The sequence below is a fragment of the Macrobrachium rosenbergii genome, chromosome 38, assembly GCF_040412425.1.
Source record: "Macrobrachium rosenbergii isolate ZJJX-2024 chromosome 38, ASM4041242v1, whole genome shotgun sequence".
Taxonomy (NCBI): Eukaryota; Metazoa; Arthropoda; class Malacostraca; order Decapoda; family Palaemonidae; genus Macrobrachium; species Macrobrachium rosenbergii.
Genome location: NC_089778.1, coordinates 952,396 through 973,504, shown reverse-complemented (window position 1 = coordinate 973,504; position 21,109 = coordinate 952,396). Strand labels below are relative to the sequence as shown.

Sequence of the window (21,109 nt, the reverse complement as noted above, 5' to 3'; positions counted from 1 at the left end):
TCCTTCTGGCACTAACACCCACATGACAACAGTCCTGCACACCCAACAGCACTAGTCCCCTGCGACACAAATGAGCACCACAAAAGCACCTTCTGACACTTGAAGTAGCTGGGATTTGGAGTATTCTGTTTGTGTCTGGCTCCTCTGGTGCAGGCCTCTCCCTCATATCCTCTGCACAGGTGCACAACCTGTCATTCTGTTTGTGCCTTCCTGAGGTCTTGCTTGTTTTCTGGTTTTCCAAAGGCTAAAACGTGCCAGGTCTGCATTTTAGTCATTTTTACTTTAGCACTCACACATTGTGTATCATGTTTCTTCATTATCAAGACTGTATCTCTGCTCACAGGTGCACAACCTGTTCCATATTATTGTTTATTGTTTCGACCTCAATAACCATTTGTCTGGATCTGTAATCAAACTGCTTTTCACAGAGGTAACTTGTTTAACCATTCCATTCAGCTTTGTAACTGCTGAACGTGACTCACCCTGTGTCCTCAGAGTCAGCGGCTTTGATTAGCCCTCAACCAGAATTTGGTGAGAATAACTCCATCAGAACTTCCTCATGCTATACCTCTGCTTCACCTTCACATCCCTTCTGTAGCTTTGACACCTTTCCAGTGTGGCACATGAACCTATAGATCTGGCTTCCATTAACAACTTAACATATACAAGTGTATTTTTGCTAGCTTGTGATTCAGCCCATCAAGTAAGCTGACTTAATGCCCGTCCAAGCCAAGTCATATATTCTAACATCTGGTGGAGCTTTGGCTTCTCCTATACCACAGAATTTGTAGTCCAGACACAGTCCACTCCCTCTTACCCCAGTCCTCTCCAAGCTTCATCACTCCTTCCTTACCACTTCAGCTGGGAAATAAAGAACACTTTGCCCAAAGTCCAGTCATAGCCATCAAGCATTACACAAATGGATGTGATCCTTTGAGAAGGGGAGTCTGTGTTTGTACGCGGCAGCCAAAAATGTGAAATCGCCAAGAGCGCTGGGTCATTCTAGCTGGGACAGGTCATTTTAATGGTTGATTGTCTCCACATCTAAGTCTGTTGTATTACAAGTGAAGATTAGTGGTACTGAGATTAGGCCTATGTCAGTTTCAGTAGCTTTTCAAAAACCAATGTGGAAGTTGATTCAATTCAATGTGTACATAGTATTCAAGAGATTTGATCCAAGTCATTGGCTTTATAATCTACTTTGACCAGCCAAGATTTATGCAACCACAACATTACTAACATGTTCCCTTCCATTTTATGATCCCATATCAGCCTATAAAATCTGTTTCTTCTTCTTCTTCTTCTAGAGCATGCCTAGAGACTGTGATAACACACAGGGAGGGATTATCATACAACAATGTGTTTGTATAAGAAGAAAATCATTTTGTTTTTTGATAAAAAGATTTATTTCTACGCACAAAAAGATGACAAGTATTAAGAAATGCCCACCCATTCAAATGATTGATATTTTACCAAGCTGAAGTATCTTTTCAGTTAGACAAAATAACTCCTAATCTCAACTAGTTATGATATTTTCAATCAAGGAACCTTTCCTCAGATGAATGACCTCCGAAGTATTCATGGTCTCTTGAGAGGGGATGCTGAAAGAAAAATCTTCGCGCTGACGATATTTAAAGGGAAACAGAGGGTGGGTCAAGTCAAGATTGAGTCCAACAACAAAATAAGGGTCAGTCAGGTTGAAGAAGGAGTTGTCCCACCAAGAAGCTTTGTCATACAGGTATGTTGGGGAATCCTTTGTCCAAATTCACTATTGTGTTAGGAATTTTCAGATTTGAAAGGAATGTCACGAACAGTTCTTGATATGGAATGTGAATCCAGCACTGACCCAGGTCAAATGTTGTCAAGGATTAAGGTTTGAGAAAAGATAAGATACTGCAACTTTGGGTTATGAATGTGCATGGATGTGATGCAGAGGGTAAGTGAGGAATAACAGCCGATTTGTTTGAGGAGAGAATGAAACCCGGATGTTTTAAAGGCATAGAGTGAGAGAGAGAGAAAGGTGAGAGGGCCGTGTGTGCAAGCGTGGAAAGGACAGCAGCAGATTTTGGTGTAAATTGTAGAGGAGAAAGTCATTCTTGGATAGTGGGGAATGACCCTGTGGGTCCCAATGCTTAGCTTTCTGCGTAAATCTCAAATTCCATTCCATTGTTGAGCAACTCTCCATGAGGTGAAGTGTCAATATTGAATATGAATAAACAAGAACAATGGGAGCTGTAGAGTAGTAGTTTGTAAGTTGCGCTACTGATGAGCCTTTGGTGTAGGAGTATAAAGAGCTCATATTATTGAAGTTTCCTGCACAGGGGTTTTATCCACAACAAATTTATTTTTTATTTCTTTGTCATTTGGTATTTTAACGTCTTCCTTTGCTCTTCATCATGTCTGTGGAAATAACTGTTTATGCAACCAATATAATAAGAATATTGATAATTTTTATTATTTTTCCAACAAATATCGTCCTCCTCTCCCTTGACAGCTCGAATCCTTGATGCAAGGGTCTTCTTCCATTCGAAGGGTGTTCCTGGATCTGGCATGTGGATCCATCCACCTGGGGAGTGTCATCATTAAGATCACGGACAACTGTAGCACTACGGCTCTGAACTTCATTCATATGTGCTTGGGGGACATGGGTCCCTCCTACTGTCACTCAGGCTTACGTGCGAAGTGGAATGGAGAGAGTGAAACCATTGCCCTGGGAAGTTATGATGTGCCACATGGAGGAGGCACATCAACGCAAGCAGTGTTTCCGAGGGAGGATTTTGAGCGGGAGAGACGGAGGACCCACGAATGTACAGTCTGGCGGGCAGGACAAGTGAGGGGAAACTTCTCTTTTGAATCTGCCTCCAAGGTTTGGATCGTCACCAAAGATGACCCCCATAAGAAAGGAAAAACTTTGTTCGGGATAGTAGAAGAGGGACTTGATATTCTGCAAAATGCCATCTCATGGTATCCAGACAGACAGTTCAAGATCACAAACTGCGGCCTTGTCCTTAACTTTATGTAGTTTTTGAATCTTAAAAAGTCCTTGACATTATGTAGCTTTTGAATCTCAAAATGTCCTTGACATCATGTAGTTTTGAATCTCAAAATCTCCTTAACATTATATAGTTTTTGAATCTCAAAATGTCCTCGACATTATGTAGTTTTGAATCTCAAAATTTCCTTAACGTTATGTAGTTTTTGAATCTTAAAAAGTCCTTGACATTATGTAGCTTTTGAATCTCAAAATGTCCTTGACATCATGTTGTTTTTGAATCTCAAAATCTCCTTAACATTATATAGTTTTTGAATCTCAAAATGTCCTTGACATTATGTAGTTTTTGAATCTCAAAATTTCCTTAACGTTATGTAGTTTTTGAATCTTAAAAAGTCCTTGACATTATGTAGTTTTTGAATCTCAAAATGTCCTCGACATTATGTAGTTTTTGAATCTCAAAATGTCCTCGACATTATGTAGTTTTTGAATCTCAAAATTTCCTTAACGTTATGTAGTTTTTGAATCTCAAAATCTCCTTAACATTATATAGTTTTTGAATCTCAAAATGTCCTTGACATTATGTAGTTTTTGAATCTCAAAATTTCCTTAACGTTATGTAGTTTTTGAATCTTAAAAAGTCTTTAACATTATGTAGTTTTTGAATCTCAAAATGTCCTCGACATTATGTAGTTTTTGAATCTCAAAATTTCCTTAACGTTATGTAGTTTTTGAATCTCAAAATTTCCTTAACGTTATGTAGTTTTTGAATCTTAAAAAGTCCTTAACATTATGTAGTTTTTGAATCTCAAAATGTTCAAAGAATAAAGTTGCTGAGTGTTATACGTGATCTGTTTTATCACATTGTTATTATTGTTATTTCCTGATCAATTCTCTCTCTCTCTCTCTCTCTCTCTCTCTCTCTCTCTCTCTCTCTCTCTCTCTCTCTCTCTCTCTCTCTCTCTGCTTTTCAGTCTTTTATACAGTATGAACAATTGTCATACAAGGACGCTGGTAAAGTTGGACAGCAGAGAAACTGATTCTACAAAGGTCAAGAACACCTGCCCCAATCATTTTCCTTGACAGACTGTCAGTTTCATAATATTATTTATGGTAAAATATGCAATGCTTTTACTGAAGGAAAGAGTCTGCGCTCATTGGGTGTTGGATGTTGATGTCACAAGACGACCACCAATCACTGCTGAGGATGACCTCTCTTCTCAGGAATCTGAGATTGCCATCAAGTTTTGCTATAGAAAGGCAAGTGTATCACCAATTAACTATTAATTGTCCAAAATCTGTCTGCATTAATTAACAAAAAGGGAATAAATCATTTCTGCTTTCATGTAAAGTCTACGTCAATTCATGTGATGAGTTATGTCAAAGCTGGAGCCCGCCTGACATCATGAAACCCTCTTGGAAGGAAGAAACATGACATTCTTTTATTTTCAATCGAAACCATCACTTCACAATAGTGACAGAAATAATTACTTTGTTAAATTGGCAGTCTAAATCATGTCTAATATGTAAAATACAGGTTATGATCGTAAGTTTATACGAGGAATTTTTATCCATTAATGCATCATGCTGGCAGTGCACATAATCTGGAGCCCGTTTGAGGATGACTGAAGACAATTATTCTCTTGTTAAAACAGTGCTTCAAGTCTAAATTTATATTCCAGTTAAGTATTCGAACAATACATCATCAATTATATTGAGTTTGAATTGTTTATTTTTAAGCCTTTAACATTTGGTTGAAAATTACCTTTAATGTAAACAGCAAACATTAGTTGTGCTCATGAATCAGATAAAGGTAACAAAACTGATGCTAAAAGTAAAAATTAAACTATTACTTGCTGATTTTTATATTATGTAGTACAGAGCAAAATATGTTTTATCATAAATAAGAAGCACAGTGACGTGTGACAGGACAAGAACACTGTACTCACAAGGACAGTAAACATGGCCATTCTTGAGAGATCTTCAGAAGGAACAGGAAGAACTCCAATTAAAAGAAGGCTTACAGATATAATATTAGACGTGTGACTTGCATAATGATGTGAAAGTAATCAATTCAAGTTAAGGGATAGGGTTTTCTTTTTCAGAAAGAAATTCTACAAAGAATTTGGTAAAAGAATCATATGAAAACGAATTCTATGAAATCAAATATTTTGGCAGACATTATTATTGGAAGGAAGGAACTGGAGGCACAAAATGGCCTATTCTGTTCTTCTTTACGAGTGGGAAAAATCTTGTTTTCAGTCGTTCAGCCTCTTCGAGACTAAGCTGAGATGAGACTTCCAGAAATTTCTAAGTGAACTTGGTAAAACTTGAAACTGCTGTGCCTACGCACTCTTCTAGGTTCTGCAATTTTCAGTTTACGCCAAAAGGGGTGCCATGGTTGGTACCGTCCCCTTGGCGATGAATGTAAAACATAAAACAGTGACAGTAAATACCATAAACATAAACAAATGACGAGCATAAACAGAAACATGGACAAGATACAGTAAATATTCTGATCAGTGACTGGTGGGAACCAGGCCATGGTAGCAGTTTCAAATTTTACTCTAAATTCATTCCACATATGTCGTGAGATAAGTTCAGAATGTTTCATGGACATTTGTGCAAAGGAATGATGAAATTAAAAGATTGTCAGATGCCTATATGTAGAAAAGGTTTGGTGAGTCTCTCTCTCTCTCTCTCTCTCTCTCTCTCTCTCTCTCTCTCTCTCTCTCTCTCTCTCTCCAGGCTCTTTTTTTCCATTATCATTATAATTGTTATGATGATGATTTCTTCCATATCAGCCATATGAAGGCAGGAAGATCTCAAGATGGATCTTATGGGGAAGGCCTCAACCTTTCAAGGCCTTCCTTCATATGGGAGAAAGGAGGGAAGGCCAAAGAGGACCACAGAACAGAGAAGTTGAAGCCAAAGACCTTCCAATGGGGTTAGTGAAGTGAAGGCTAATGAGGCAAGACTGGGCTCATCCCAGGCCAATTGCACCATGTATTATTCAGCGCCGTCATTTTAATGTGCGAGTCCAATATCCAGCTTTGCCCTCTCTCTCTCTCTCTCTCTCTCTCTCTCTCTCTCTCTCTCTCTCTCTCTCTCTCTCTCTCCCACTGGGGTTTGTCTTATCTTGTCCAGTTGAAGCTAGCCTCTGTCCTTTGGGGTTCATGGCAAATAGGTCTCTGCCATAGGCTGTACCTGGGTCAGGTCAGATGTGGTCCTGCCATTTGTAGGTAAGATTTTGACTTGTGTTGCCTCACTTTGTGGGTTCTGTATGTCAAAAAGGCCTCTGTCATCTTGTTTTCTTCATTTTATGGCTCTTGTATGTAATTAGGGCCTGAAGTTTGCTTTATTGTGCCCCACTTGAGGGGTTTGAGGTATGTAGTATGCAGAGGAAAGGATCACAGCTTACTTCCGGGGGTGCGGGAAGGCTAACCCCCAACCCTCCTCCCTGGCCAGGTGAGGCCACAATGTTGTGGGTAAGGTTAGATAAAGGTAAGTCTTGTTAATTTGTCTTCCATTGTCTCTGGGTTTGACATATAAAAAAGACCTGATATTTTAAAATTGTTATACAATAGAGAAAACTTTTTAGTACATTTTTACTTTAAACCACTATTGCATCCTGGAGTTGAAAATGTGATTTTCCTGTGTTTTATGTCTGAAATTTTTCCGACGTTCATTTCGGCACCAGATCATTAGGCTAGGTTTAGTTTCTGACATAGTGGCTCCCCCCCACTTATATCCTACAATTCAGGGGACCACAGTGTGCCAGCTGAGGACCTGGAGCCCTAGGCTAGGTTAGGTTAGGTGGGGGTAGGTTAGTTTGAACATTTTGATTTACAGCGCCTTATATTAGGTTAGGTGGAGGTCCAGTAGGGCTAATACCCACATGTTAGGTAGAATAGAATAGAATCTAGAATTTAGGCCAAGAGCTGGGAGAGGGGTCATTGCTGAAATGGAAATTGACAGCAAAATAGTTTGAAAGATATGACAAGATGAAAACTTCACAGTTGCACTATGAATCACTTGTTAGGAGAGGGTTAAGGAAAAGTAAGATGGAAGACAGAATATGAAAGGAGGTACAGTAAAAGGAATGAAAGGTGTTGCAGCTAGGAGCGAAAGGGATGCTGCAAAGAACCTTAAGTAATCCCTAAAATGCACCTCATAAGGTGCACTGACGGCACTAACCCCCCACGGGGCACACGTTAGGTAGGAACACAGTCCCCTAGGTTAGGTTAAGTCCTTCCTTTCATATCTTACATTTCTATCATATTAAGTTTTCCCCACCCAAAATCCCCCTTTTTCCTTCAGTGGTCCCCCAAATTGCAGGACATAAGGGGTCCAGTATCTCTAAAACTCATTTGCTAATGAAATAAAACTCAGAAACATTCAAAGCAAACATGAAATCGTAACTGAATCATATTTTCAACAAAAGAATGTGATTATGGTTTCCAATGAAAATTTACCCTTCCTTCTGCATTATGCTCTGCTAGCTCCTATAGGATCCAGGGAAGGACTGGATGGGATTAATGGTGAGGTTCATCATTGGAAATCCCACACAGCTTCCCATCTAGCCTTTGTAGATACTGATTATATAAAGGTTGCAAATGAACCTTTGTAGATAGTTTTTATATCAAGGTTGCAAATGAGCCTTTGTAGACAGTTTTTATATAAAGGTTGCAAGTACAAGTTGCAGTTGCTCTGGGTTTAAGATGGAATTGGGAAATGTGAACTTTATAAAAGGCTTCATATTCATTATAAATTGCTTAGGTGAAGAACAAGAAATATTGCAGTACTATATGTGTCTTGGCATTAGTGGAGTTATCTGGGTGATTCTAAAGAGTGCTCTACAGTATTGTGAGTTTTGTCATTTACAGGAATTGCTGTAAAAGTGTGATGATTGAGAGAGCTGCATATCATTGCGTTGTCTGGGAACAGGTTTGTGTCAGTGTTGCACAAACTTTGTAGTTGATGGTGTTAGCATATTATGATTTATATTGTTCGTGTTGTGTTAGTGGCATTGCAATCGTCGCTTATGTCGATTTGTCTTTTGCATTTAGTTTTCTCTTTGGCCAGTCATGGCGCCACCTGCATGTAAACAAACCGTGTGTTCGCTGTTCCCGCTTCTTTTCAGTCTAAATAAAATCTACCGACGATGACACAAGTGTCTCAATCAGCCCCTTCCTGGAACTCTGTTAATAAGTGAAACTAATCCTAGAGGATTTAGAAATTAGTAAGGTCAACAGGTTATGGGCCCAGAACACATTGGGATTGATTGAAAAGTGTGATATCGTCTAGATATAAGAAAGTGCTAGCCTAAGCTTCCCTTGGAGACTGTTCCATCAACAAGTAAGAAGATGGCCGATTATGAAGAAAGGGAAGAGACCTCCAAGAAGATTCTTCTACAGTGTGACGGGGCTAACTATTACCCGTGGTCGAAGAGGATCGAAGCAAGACTGATTGACAAGAACTGTTGGAATGCCATTGACCCTGGGTTTGGGTATCACATTCACGATAATGAGAATGAAGAAGAGGCCTTGGCAGAGCTCAACCAAGAACAAGCCAGAGTCAATCGCCGAGCTCAGGGAGTCATTATCGAGGCGCTGCACAGGTCCACTCTCTACGATGTTGGTGAGTTTAAATTTGCAAAGAAAGTGTGGGACACACTCAAGGAAATGTATGGTGAATTTGGGATTATTCACACCATGTTGTTTTTCAAGGAAATGGCTAGGTTGGATAAAGTGCCATCAATGCCAATGGCAGATTACATTTCCAAGATGCATGAGTTGATTCAGAAGGTGAGAATGGGCGGCATTCCAATAAGTGACACTTGCTTTGCTGCTTTCTTGCTACTTGGGCTACCACTCAAGGAGTATGATGCTTTTGTAAGATCCTTCGAGGGTGATCTGGATAAGCTCACATCAAGAAATGTGAAGAGCAAACTTGTGATGGAAGAAAGGCGACTATCATTGCACAACAGAGTGACATCAAGAAAAGAAGAACCTGTGGCATTGAAAGCAATGGCTAAACAGCATTCTAAGCAGAAGCAGAATCAGCAGCCTCAGAAGCAGGACACCTCTGGTGACAGTAAAATGAAGTGTTACACCTGTAAGGAGCCTGGACACAAGGCGAGGGAATGCCCAATCTGGAAGAAGTTCAGGAGGAACGCACGAAGAAAGGGGATGCCAAGGCCTCTGTAGCTGAATTTGAAGAAATAGAAGCAGTACTTCTATGTGCCGAAGTGGATGCACATGCCTACATGTCAAAATCATCAGTGGGAAAGTGGTTTCTGGACTCAGGTGCATCAGATCATATGTGCTGTGACATTAAGAAGTTCAAGAACATCGACCTGCAATGCAAGGGATCTGTGAAAATAGGTGATGGACATAGACTTTCAGTGGAAGGGATTAGGGTAATCGTGATTCAAGCCAAATGCAAGATTGTGCTTCAGGAAGTGATGTATGTCCCTAACCTATACTGCAGTCTGGTGTCTGTACAACAGATCACTGCCAAGGGTGCTTCTGTATTATTCGTGGGTGACCTAGCAAAGGCATCTAAGGGTGGCATTGAACTTTTCGTTGCTAGGAAAGAGGGGAAGATGTACATTATGAATCTGGATTGGCCTAGTAAAGATAACGAGGGAGCTACTGTGGCATTGCCTGCTCAGGTATCGATGCAGACCTGGTATCAAAGAATGGGTCATCTCAACTATGACGCTTTGAAGAAAATTCCAGTTCTGGCTAACTTAAAGAAAGAAGAATGTGGAAAATGTGAAGCATGCATTGAGGGGAAGATGACAAGGCTGCCTTTTCCTGCAAGTACATCAAGAGCATCTAAACCTTTGGTGTTAGTGCACACCGATGTTATGGGACCTTTTAATACCCCTTCATTTGGTGGGTCCATTTATGCTATTGTGTTCACGGATGATTACTCCAGGTATGTGACTGTAATGCCAATGAAGTCTAAGGATGAAGCATTGTCTAGACTCATTCAGTACAAGACCAGGATGGAGAATCTCACGGACCACACCCTAAAGAAAATTAGATCTGACTTCGGAGGAGAATACCTGGCAAACGGAATAGTGCATGAAAGGAGTGTGCCTTACTGTAAACAGCAGAACGGGAGAGCAGAACGACAAAATCGGGTACTTATGGAAATGGTGAGGACCATGTTATCTGAAGCTGGAGCTGACAAGAGACTGTGGGCTGAAGCTATGTCAACTGCTGCCTACAACCGGAACAGGGCACCGAGCAGTGCCATCGATTATAAGATACCTCTGGAACTGGCAACAGGAAAGGAACTCACAAGCAGTGATTATGAACGCATGAGACCCTTCGGATGCAGAGCTCAGGCCATGAGAGAAGTCAGAAGCAAGCTTGATGGCAAGACTGTTGAGTGTGTCATGCTCGGTTATCAGGAGGATACAAAGGATGGATACAGGCTTTGGAACACAGAAACAGGAAGGGTAATAATCAGAAGGGACGTTGTATTCCATGAAGAGGTTTTCCCATGGAAGAAGAAAGAAGATTCCAGTGATCAGGGGAAGCAGAAGATGGACAATCTACAACTCTCGAGTGAGTCAGACTCCGAGGAGGAAACAGAGGAAAAACAGGAGCAGAAGGGAGATGGTCTGGACAAGGAAGGCAGTGAAGATGACGGGCATGGAGACGTAAACAATGAACAGATTCCTGCCTTTGAAGAAATTCCAGTACTGCCTGAAGATGAAGAAGCAGAAGTCCAGAAGAAGTCCCAGTCCTGCAGCGGTCCGTCGAGAGTGCCTAAACCAAAGAAATGTCAGTGCCAAGAATGTCAAGACGACCCTGAGTGTTTAGTGGTCAAGCCAGATGAAGAGACCACTATCACTGAACCAAAGAGTGCCAAAGAGGCCCTAGCTAGTCCCCAAGCAGAAAGATGGAAATATGCTATGGGAGAAGAGATTAAGAAACTGACTGAGATGAATACATGGGAGATTGTACCAAGGCCACCAACCAGAGTCATTGGGTCAACATGGAAGTTCAAACTGAAGACTGATGCTAGTGGCAGACCTACAAAGTACAAAGCCAGGTTGGTTGCACAGGGATTTGCCCAGAGATATGGCTTTGACTACATGGAAACCTACTCGCCTGTAATCAAAAGAAAAACCATCCGGTTGATGCTCGCTGTGGGAGTGGAGAAGGAACTGATGTGTGAGCATGTCGACGTAATATCTGCCTACATCAATAGTGATATCAAGGAAGAAGTATACTTGGAGCAACCTGAGGGTTTTGATGTTGACAAGAGTAGGATGGTGTGCAAGCTGAGGAAGTGCCTTTACGGATTGAAACAATCAGGACAAGAATGGTACCATAAGATCAAGAAAATCTTTATAGACATGAAGTTCAACCCCTCAGTTGGTGACCCTTGCCTATTCTATCATCAAGAAAGGAAATTGTATGTTGGACTATATGTGGATGACATTGCTGTGTGGGGAAAGAAAGAAGATATTGATTGGTTTAAGAAAGAGTTGAGCCAACAAGTTGAAATACGAGAGCTGGGTGAAATATCCGATTTCTTATCACTGAGGATATTGCGAAAGGACGAGCATACCATAAGCATCGACCAGTGTGCTTATATAGATCAGATATTGGAGCAGCACGGGTTATCTGAATGCAGAGGAAAACACAGTCCTCTGAGTGCAAATGTATTCTCTATCAACGATGAACCAGACGCAGATGCCGATAGTCATGAATATAGAAGAGCCATAGGAATGTTGCTGTACGTTGCAAACGGGACAAGACCTGACTTGAGTTTCGCTGTCAGTTATCTCAGTCAATTCTCGGCCAACCCAAAGAGAAAGCAGATGGCTGCAGTGAAATATCTGATAAAATACTTAAAACACACCCGTGACTACTGCATAGTGTCATAACTTAAGACTTTCGTGGGCTTAAGGTGGATTAAATACACACTTCGTGTAAAGTACTCACTTGTTTATTGTCCCTTCCCTATGGTACAGGTTTACATCTTAATATACTACACCTAGAGTTATTGCCGTGATCTAGCTGCCCTTCTTGTTTACTCTTCTCTTCTTTCTTCTCGACCGGGCCCGCCAGCGTCACAAAATAGGAAAAATAGTAATGTCTCTCTTTATCAAGGTTATAACATTTCTCCTTCCAAAAAAAAATAACAAAAAAACAGAAACATACATAATGGACACAACAGCATATGGAAACAATAACACTGGATTATCAAGAGGGAATTTTTTTTTTTTTTTAAGTGCCTCAATATGGAGTTATAAATTCAATCGTAATGGGGGCCTAGACACGCGACCCGACCTGGTTACCTTTTGTGGAGTATTTTTAGGTATGCAAGGAGTACACAAATCAAGATCACTTGGGTTCGATGGTGACATGGCAATCTCAGTATGAGGACATTCACCAGCATTGTTGGTGTCCTTAATGGGAGTTATTGGAATATTCTGAGGAGAAACATTTTGGTCAGCAGGCACATTACTAGAGACTGCAGGTGGTGGTAAACTCTGACTTAAGACAGGCATTCTTATCATCATTAATGGCACCAGCACTATCAGCTGGGGGAACAGGAATCTGTCTATGAAACATTTGGGAGATATGCCTCTTGCAAATCACATTGTCAGAACAGGCTAATTTTACCTTGAAATTTTTAGCATTGATTACTTCAGCCACACTACCCGGCAACCACTCAGCTCCGACGCCAAAATTTTTAAAGAAAATTGCATCACCCACTAGAAATTTGGATTTAAATTGAGAGTTTTTAGCCTTCTCAGGACTAGTTAGAGGGGTCTTAAGTGATGAAGAGCAGATCTAAATGCCCTGCCAAACAACAATTCTGCTGGTGAGCGTCCAGTACTAGAATGTATCGTACATCTATAATGATACAACAGTCTACTTAATCTTAAACTAATATCACCTGATGAGAATTTGATGAACAATCTTTTGAAAACCTGAACAGCTCGTTCAGCCAGGCCATTTGACTGAGGGTGATAAGGGGCACTTAGTGTGTGACAGATTTTATTAGAATCCATGAATGATTTGAAATTTTTTGAGATAAAGCAGGGCCCATTGTGTGATAAGAGCTCTTCAGGTAGACCAAATCTACAAAAGGTTTTCCGTAATAGTTCTACAGTTTTAGATGAGGTTAAGTGCTTGGAAGCATGGACATCCAGAAACTTAGATTTGGAGTCAATAATAATGAGAAAATAAAACCCCTCTAATGGGCCACACCAGTCAATATGGAGCCCTGCCACACAGAATGGGTTGCTGGCCAACTAGATGGTTTAACACCTTTAGGACTACTATTTGCAAAGCACTCCGCACAAGATTTAGTGACTAGATCAAGGTCCATGTCAATATTAGGCCAAAACACCACAGTTCGTGCGAGTGACCTCATAGCACTAGTACCGGATGACCATTATGGAGTTGCTTCATAACAACAGCTCGATGCACTTCTGGAATAACTAGTCTGTTACGATATAACAACAATTCATTGTGTACTGACAGTTCCTGCTGTATTTTCACATACGGTTCCACTTGCGGATTAACGCCTGTTAATTTCCTCGGAAACCCGAATCGTACAAAGTCCTTTACTTGAGATAAAATAGAATCTTTGAGTGTTGCTTCCTTAAGTACTTCCACAGAAAGTTCTTCAAATTCATTCACCATACTAATGAGTTTAACAATTTCATTTGGTACCTGAAATTTAACTGTGCTATCCTCAATAGGTAATCTTGATAAGCAATCTGCTATAGTATTCTTATTACCAGGAATATGTTCAATTGTGTAATCAAAAGACAAAAGGACAGACCATCTTATCAACCTTGCATTTGCAATTTTAGTTATGGGTTTACTGGGGTTAAAAATATGAATCAGGGGACGATGGTCAGTCCTCAGCACAAAATGTCTCCCAATCAAATATTTAGCAAACTTATTTAGAGCAAAAACAATAGCCAGTCCTTCTCTGTCAATTTGAGCGTAATTCATTTCAGTGGGTGTCAACTTCCTACTTGCAAATGATATAGTTGACACAGAGTCATCAACATGTTGCTGGAGGAGGACAGCACCCACACCAACCGGTGACGCATCCACCTCCACTACTAATTTAGCAAGCATATCCAATTTATTAAGTGACACATGAGAAGCTACAGCTGTTTTTAAGGTGCCAAAGGCATTATTAGCTGCTTTGGACCATGTAAAATCAACACCCTTTTAGTCAGATCATACAGAGGTGAGGCAATAGTAGCAAAATTCTTAATGAATGAATGATAAAATGAAATAAGACCAGAAATGACTTGAGCTGAGTGACAGTGTGAGGAATTGGAGCATCAACTATGGCTTTAAGTTTTTCTTCATCTGGCTCATATCCCTCTCTAGAGAGCTTAAAACCTAAGTACTTGACAGAAGTTACCCTGAACACGGATTTCTGCACATTCAGTTGAATGTTGGCATCACGCAAAGTCCTAAGAACATCTCTCTTACACGTTTATCATGTTCAGCTAGTGAGTCTCCACCTATAACAATATCATCAAGATATGGATAAACATAATCATAAGAAGCTAATAATTGGGAAATGAACTTCTGAAATATTGCAGGAGCAGAATGGATGCCAAATGGTAACCATAAATATCTATATAGACCCAAATGTGTGTTAATTACCAGATATTTACGGTCTTCTGGAGCGACTTCCATTTGCAGATAAGCATTCTTGAGATCAAGTCTGGTATAAAACTTATGCCCAGACACATTGGAAATTAATTCTGACATATTAGGTAATGGGAATTTAGATTCATGAAGAATTTCATTTATTTTACGAAAATCCCCACAAACCCTAAGGGATCCATTCTGCTTCCTGACAGTAACAATAGGTGAGGCATACTCTGAAAATTCTACTCTTTCTATAATCTTATTATTTTCTAGCTCTTGCAGTGCACTCTCAACCTCACTGCGTAACGTCAGTGGCACCGTGCGGGCCTTCTGAAAAACAGGAACATGACCAACTTTAGGATACAATCGAGCTTGACAGTTCTTAATAGGTTTCAAACTATCTACATTATAGTCTTCCACAAAATCTTCTACATTTAACTGATGGACATTAATTATATTGCATTTATCTATTAAATTCCTACCAATCAAATTATTTGGAGAGTCTGACCCAACAACTATGAATTCAATGTTTGAATGATTTTGTTGTTTGTACTGAAAATTTGAAACTTTGACCTTCCCAAATACTTTAATTGGCACTTGGTTATAACCCTGCAATTTAGTTCTACAGTTCAGTAGTGTACAATTTAACTTCTCAAAATCATCATACTTCAATGTAGAAATAGCTGAACCGGTGTCAATCTCAAATAAAAATGGCTTATGATTCAATTGACAACTAACAACATAAGGTTGAACAGAACTTTTGTTTAATATACAATTTAAATCAAGTGACTCTTCATCATTGGATTCCTCTTCTTGGATTATAACTTCATGAGTCTTCTTCAAATGGGGTTTTGTCATTTGCGGCACTCTTGGCTCTTTCTTTGCTGGTGACGATGCTTGGCCACTGAACACCCTGTCATTGGAGTTGCTCTTCACTTTGCGCTTGCACACTGATGCTACATGGCCAGGCTTGCCACACTCGTAACAAGTAGCATTTCTCAGACGACAGTCCCGTTCGAATGGTTCATCCGGCCACAGACCTTACATTTTTTCTCTTCTTAGCCTATTAACACTTTGAACCTCCTGCTCCTGATATGCTGCTTCTAGATTGGATAAGGTGGCCAATAAATCCCCTACCGTATTAGTGTGGTAATCAAAATCTGATAACTTGGCGGTGAAATATGGTTCACTACGAGCAGCAAGGAACAGTTTGTATTTAAGAAATTCTTCCTTGTTTCCAAAGTCACAAAGTTCAGCTAACTTATTTAAATCCTTGAAGAATAAATTATATGTTTCTTCTTTTAATTTATTTCTGTCTTGGAATTCAGCCAAATGTGTGACAATTGTCTTCTTAGGCTTATACAGTAGCTTCAGGTTAGTTTTCACTTCGGCCAGGGAGAGGGCTAACGCCGACCCAGGAGCAATCAAAGCAACAATATCATCAAAATATTGAGTTGGAATGTTAGTTAAGATCAAGCTTACTTGACGAGATTCATTCGTGATCTCTTGAGCTCGGAAAGCAACGGTCATTAATTCCAACCAGTTATCTAAGGACTGTGACTCTGGCACAAACTTCGGGAAACGGTCTGCCATATTCATAGGCTACCCTTAGGCTAAGCAGGCAATTACTAAAAGTAAACACTTGAAATCAACCGGGCAATTAACATTAGGAATGCCAATGTTCAGTTAAACATTAGGCTAAGCCTTACTGCAGATTTCCTCAATCAACAACACTGAGTTTCAGTAAACTTAGGCTGCCTCTGTATAGGTAGTAGTAAAGGAAGGCATTTCATCCACGGATCCCATCCTCGTCGCCATTGTCATAACTTAAGACTTTCGTGGGCTTAAGGTGGATTAAATACACACTTCGTGTAAAGTACTCACTTGTTTATTGTCCCTTCCCTATGGTACAGATTTACATCTTAATATACTACACCTAGAGTTATTGTCGTGATCTAGCTGCCCTTCTTGTTTACTCTTCTCTTCTTCCTTCTCGACCGGGCCCGCCAGCGTCACAAAATAGGAAAAATAGTAATGTCTCTCTTTATCAAGGTTATAACACATAGTATTCAGGAAGAGTGGGAAGGAGGCATTGATTTTTTCTGATGCTGACTTTGCCAGCAACAAGGTGGACAGAAAATCGTTCAGTGGACTGGTGGTGTGTGTTGCAGGAGGACCTGTGGAGTGGAGGTGCAAGAAGCAAACTGTGGTTGCCACATCCACACAACAGGCGGAGTACATTGCTATGGCTATTGCTACGCAAGAAGCACTATGGCTATGTGGTATTTTAAGGGAGATCGACGCAAGTGATCTTTGCATGGTGCCATGCATCCTTGCTGATAATACAGCAGCAATCAAACTTGCAGAGAAGGACATTGTCAACGATAATTCCAAGGGCGTGGATGTGAAGTATCACTTCATAAAGGATGTGGTGAAGAAGGGGTTGGTAAAGTTGCAATATGTGGCATCTCATGACAATCTAGCTGACCTTCTAACCAAAGGGTTTGACTGGGAGGAAGAAACAGGAGTTATGTGCAAGAATTGGACTTATCATTCCTTAATGACAGTCAGAGCCATGCCAAAGTTTTAATTTGTCCTTCTGATAAATTTTTTTGCAGCATAGTAATCCTTTGCCAAATGTGATCGTGACAGATGTAGTCACGTTTATCCTTTTGTATTCTTTGCAGCAACAGTGTCTATTCAGTTCTTATGTTACTTGCTGCTTGTTCATATTACTCAATTTTTTTGCCGCTGTGTTATTCTTTATCTGCAATTATTTTGTTTTTGGCTCATGTGCTAATCATTGCATTTTTGCTGGTTTTGTGTCGTTGGCTATCCAATTTTTTGAAGTGTCAGTTCTTGTAAAGTTCACTGCATTGCAATAAAATCAAGGGGAAGTGTTAGCATATTATGATTTATATTGTTCGTGTTGTGTTAGTGGCATTGCAATCGTCGCTTATGTCGATTTGTCTTTTGCATTTAGTTTTCTCTTTGGCCAGTCATGGCGCCACCTGCATGTAAACAAACCGTGTGTTCGCTGTTCCCGCTTCTTTTCAGTCTAAATAAAAATCTACCGACGATGACACAAGTGTCTCAATCAGCCCCTTCCTGGAACTCTGTTAATAAGTGAAACTAATCCTAGGGGATCTAGAAATTAGTAAGGTCAACAATTGGGACCGGGTACCGTCAGTACCGTGTACGGTATATGGAAGTGGTCGGGTGTCAGTACGCAACAGGCGCCCCCTTCGCCCCTCAGTGGCACCAGCGTCGCCAGTACCCCCTGATCGGGATTCTCGGGAACCAGAGTCTTTTCCCGAATCTCGACAACAGAGATGTAGGAGGCCACCTGCGTGGCACGACGATTATAAGATGTAATTTTGTTGAACTCTGTAATCTGTCGTATTTTTAGCAATTCTGGGAGTGTTGTATTAATTGTGTATGTTATTTTGTCTTTTTCTCTATTTTTTATTTTGGTGTTCACGGTTAGCTAGGACAGCTCCCGCAAAAGAACATATATGTGTCCATCTTGTGGGGGCATGTATGGGCTAGCCGTATTCGTAACCGTAAGATATGTTGGACAATGGAGGGGGGAGTTACAGCTGCTGGCTGGTAAGGATCACTTGTAACTAATATTGTCCTGAACTCTTTATGGACTAATAAAGCTTCAGAGGTTAGCTATCTTTCTCTAGCCCTCACAAGTGGGAAAGACATACAGAGCATTTACTGGGCGACCCCACACTACCCTATATCCCCCACAATTTTCTTTACCCTAAGGGAAGTCTGATTACCCTAAATTAGGGTATTTACCCTAAATGGAACCACTGACTGAAGGTCTCTCTCTCTCTCTCTCCCTCTTTTTGCTGTACCAGACTGGACGTCGTCGTAGCCATCGGAAGAAGGTGGGTCGAGGAGGTGGGACGTGTCTTGAAGTTCACGAAACACTCGGTACTGACTGTTGCCAGGCAATCCCAAATGCCCAGGCGAACTGTGCCATCGGAAGCTTTTTTTACTTGATCTTGGGTGGCGTCTTGGTGAAATTTACTTAAATCTTGGCATTTTTGATGGTTTGGAATCAAAATTATTAATTTTAATATATAAATGGCTTAATTATAAGTAATATGGACAAAATGTAATCCATAAATTGTGTACTTCATCAAGTTCATCGCTCTTTATGAAACATGATTCGTACAATGTACTTCATATTCAGCAAGTGGCCATTCTGTCAGTTTGGTAAAATATTCATAAAGGCAAATTGGTGGCCGCCACTTTGGCTGTCCCAAATCCCAGGCCGGCTTTTGAACTGCCTGCCAGAAATGTTGCCACTCCTTGGCTACTTTTTTTACTTGATCTTGGCACTAAATCCGTTTTATCTCATATCTATTGTAACGGAAAGCGTCTGAATTACCTCTATTTTTTTTAATAAAATTTCCACTTAAATCTTGGCATTTTTTTGATGGTTTGAGCCACTAATCAAAATTATTAATTTTAATATATAAATGGCTTAAGGTTACTGCGTTAAGTAATATGGACAAAATTGTATAATCCACATAATCTCAGTCTTGTTTAGTGTTCCTGGTTACATATCACATTCTCAACGTGTTTAAAACATTGATGGGCTCTGCTGTTGTTGTAGAGCAATGCATGATTCCAGATGCAAACAATGACTGACATCTAAATAATTTATTCAGCAATTGTTAATCAATAAAACACAATAATTCTGGAAAAAGCTGTTTGGTAAAAATACAAAATCATTCGGATAAAAAACTGGGCAACTTTTCAGGCTATTGCCGCGGTTTTTGGTACCGCGGTTTGGCCGCCAGGGCCGTTGCTGCATCACTTCACTTTGGCAGCAAGTTTGTAAAGACTGGAGATTGAGTGACATACTGGCTGGGTGTTTACTGGTTTATTGGTGGTTCCTTACTGAGATCAATGTACAGAATCTTCAAAGATGTTATTGACGCGTGCGAGCGGTAAAGTAGCGTCTACACACAGACAGGTAAAAACAGAGGTACAGATTCGGGCATCTGTGTTTGTCGGCAGACAAACAGATGGCGATATCAAGAGACATGATTAACATACAGTGATGAAACATACATCAATGGAAAGGCCAGGAAATTCCACATGTGGCCAATTGCATGAGATTCAAGACAGATTAATGAATACAATGCAGTAGCATAATATATGTAAAATGGCAAGACGTTTGTCATCTTCACAAACAGAAACATACATACAGTTTGATACAGAAGATTCGGTGGAACATTATGAGAACATGATTCGAATGCTTGCATCACAATGCAAGTAGTGGTGATTGTACATAAACCAAGACAACAATGGTTAGGAGAAACAGACGGAAATATTGTATAGTTGAAGTCACGTTCCATTAGAGAAAGAAAACGAGATGCTCTTGTTTTGTCTTGTTCACTCCGATGGATGACGATTGACGAACGCACGAACACACACGTGTTTGGAAGAGACGGTGTCGGGCTTTTACAAGTTAGCCTAGTTGTACAGTCGATATTGTTTTGTGATATTTCTCTAGGCTATAAAGCTGAATATCATTAGTTGACCTAAAAGAAGATGAGTGATTCAGAGGAAGCAGGTGTTAGTGGATATTCAACTCCACCAAAAAAAGAAGACAAAAATGTGGTATCAGCAGTGCTTTAAGAAAGAGTGGTTAGTGGATCCTGAATTTAAAGACTGGCTTCAGGCTGATGCCAAAGACAAATATGCTGCTGTGTGTACAATCTGTGATACAAAGTTAAAAAACTGCAACAGATCTATATTGCTTACTCACAAAACTTCAGCAAAGCATTTGAAGAGCTTTGCCTCAAAGAAGAGTTCTGTGAGCATTGAACATTTTGTGGAAAAAAAGAAACCAGAACAAGATTTTCAAAGTAAAGTGTTTACAGCTGAACTCCATCTCGCAGCATACATGGCTGAAAATAGTGTGCCATTTTCTCATGCTAATCATTTAGTGGAAATGCAGAAAAAAATGTTCCCAGAGTGTCAAATAGCACAGGAGATGAAAATGAAAAAGACGAAGGCATCCTATGTCATTCAAGACAGAATTGCATGGGAAGAAAAACAAGAAATTGCTAAAATATGTAGAGAAAATAGGTTTGCTTTAATTATAGATGAAAGTACCGACATTGCAGTGTCTCAGATTTTAGCCATCTTGGTTAGATTCTATGATAAGAAGAGACTGAAAGTAACTGATGCACTGTTAGATATAGTTGAAGTTGACGATGCTAGTGGGGAAGGCCTATATCGACTTGTGAAAGAGTTACTTATCAGTAAGCAGGGCCCAAGCATCACCCTTTCAGGCCCCGGTACTGGCATAAATTCTGGGCCCTTCCCATTAAAAAAACAATAAATAAATGAACAATAATAATGATGTTAATAATAATAATAATAATAATAATAATAATAATAATGGAAAATAAAAAATGTAAAA

The 21,109-nt window shown here is 40.0% G+C and overlaps 1 protein-coding gene across 1 annotated transcript in view; it reads left to right on the top strand.

Annotated features, from left to right (window-relative positions):
- LOC136825562 (tripartite motif-containing protein 59-like) overlaps positions 1-21,109 on the top strand; it is a 93,512-nt gene that overhangs the window by 52,468 nt on the left and 19,935 nt on the right. The window contains exons 4-6 of the mRNA XM_067082147.1: positions 1,559-1,738; positions 2,495-3,010; positions 3,394-3,428. Of these exons, the coding sequence (XP_066938248.1) occupies positions 1,559-1,738; positions 2,495-3,010; positions 3,394-3,405 (708 nt within the window). The 3' untranslated portion in view covers positions 3,406-3,428. The remainder of the gene's footprint in view (positions 1-1,558; positions 1,739-2,494; positions 3,011-3,393; positions 3,429-21,109) is intronic.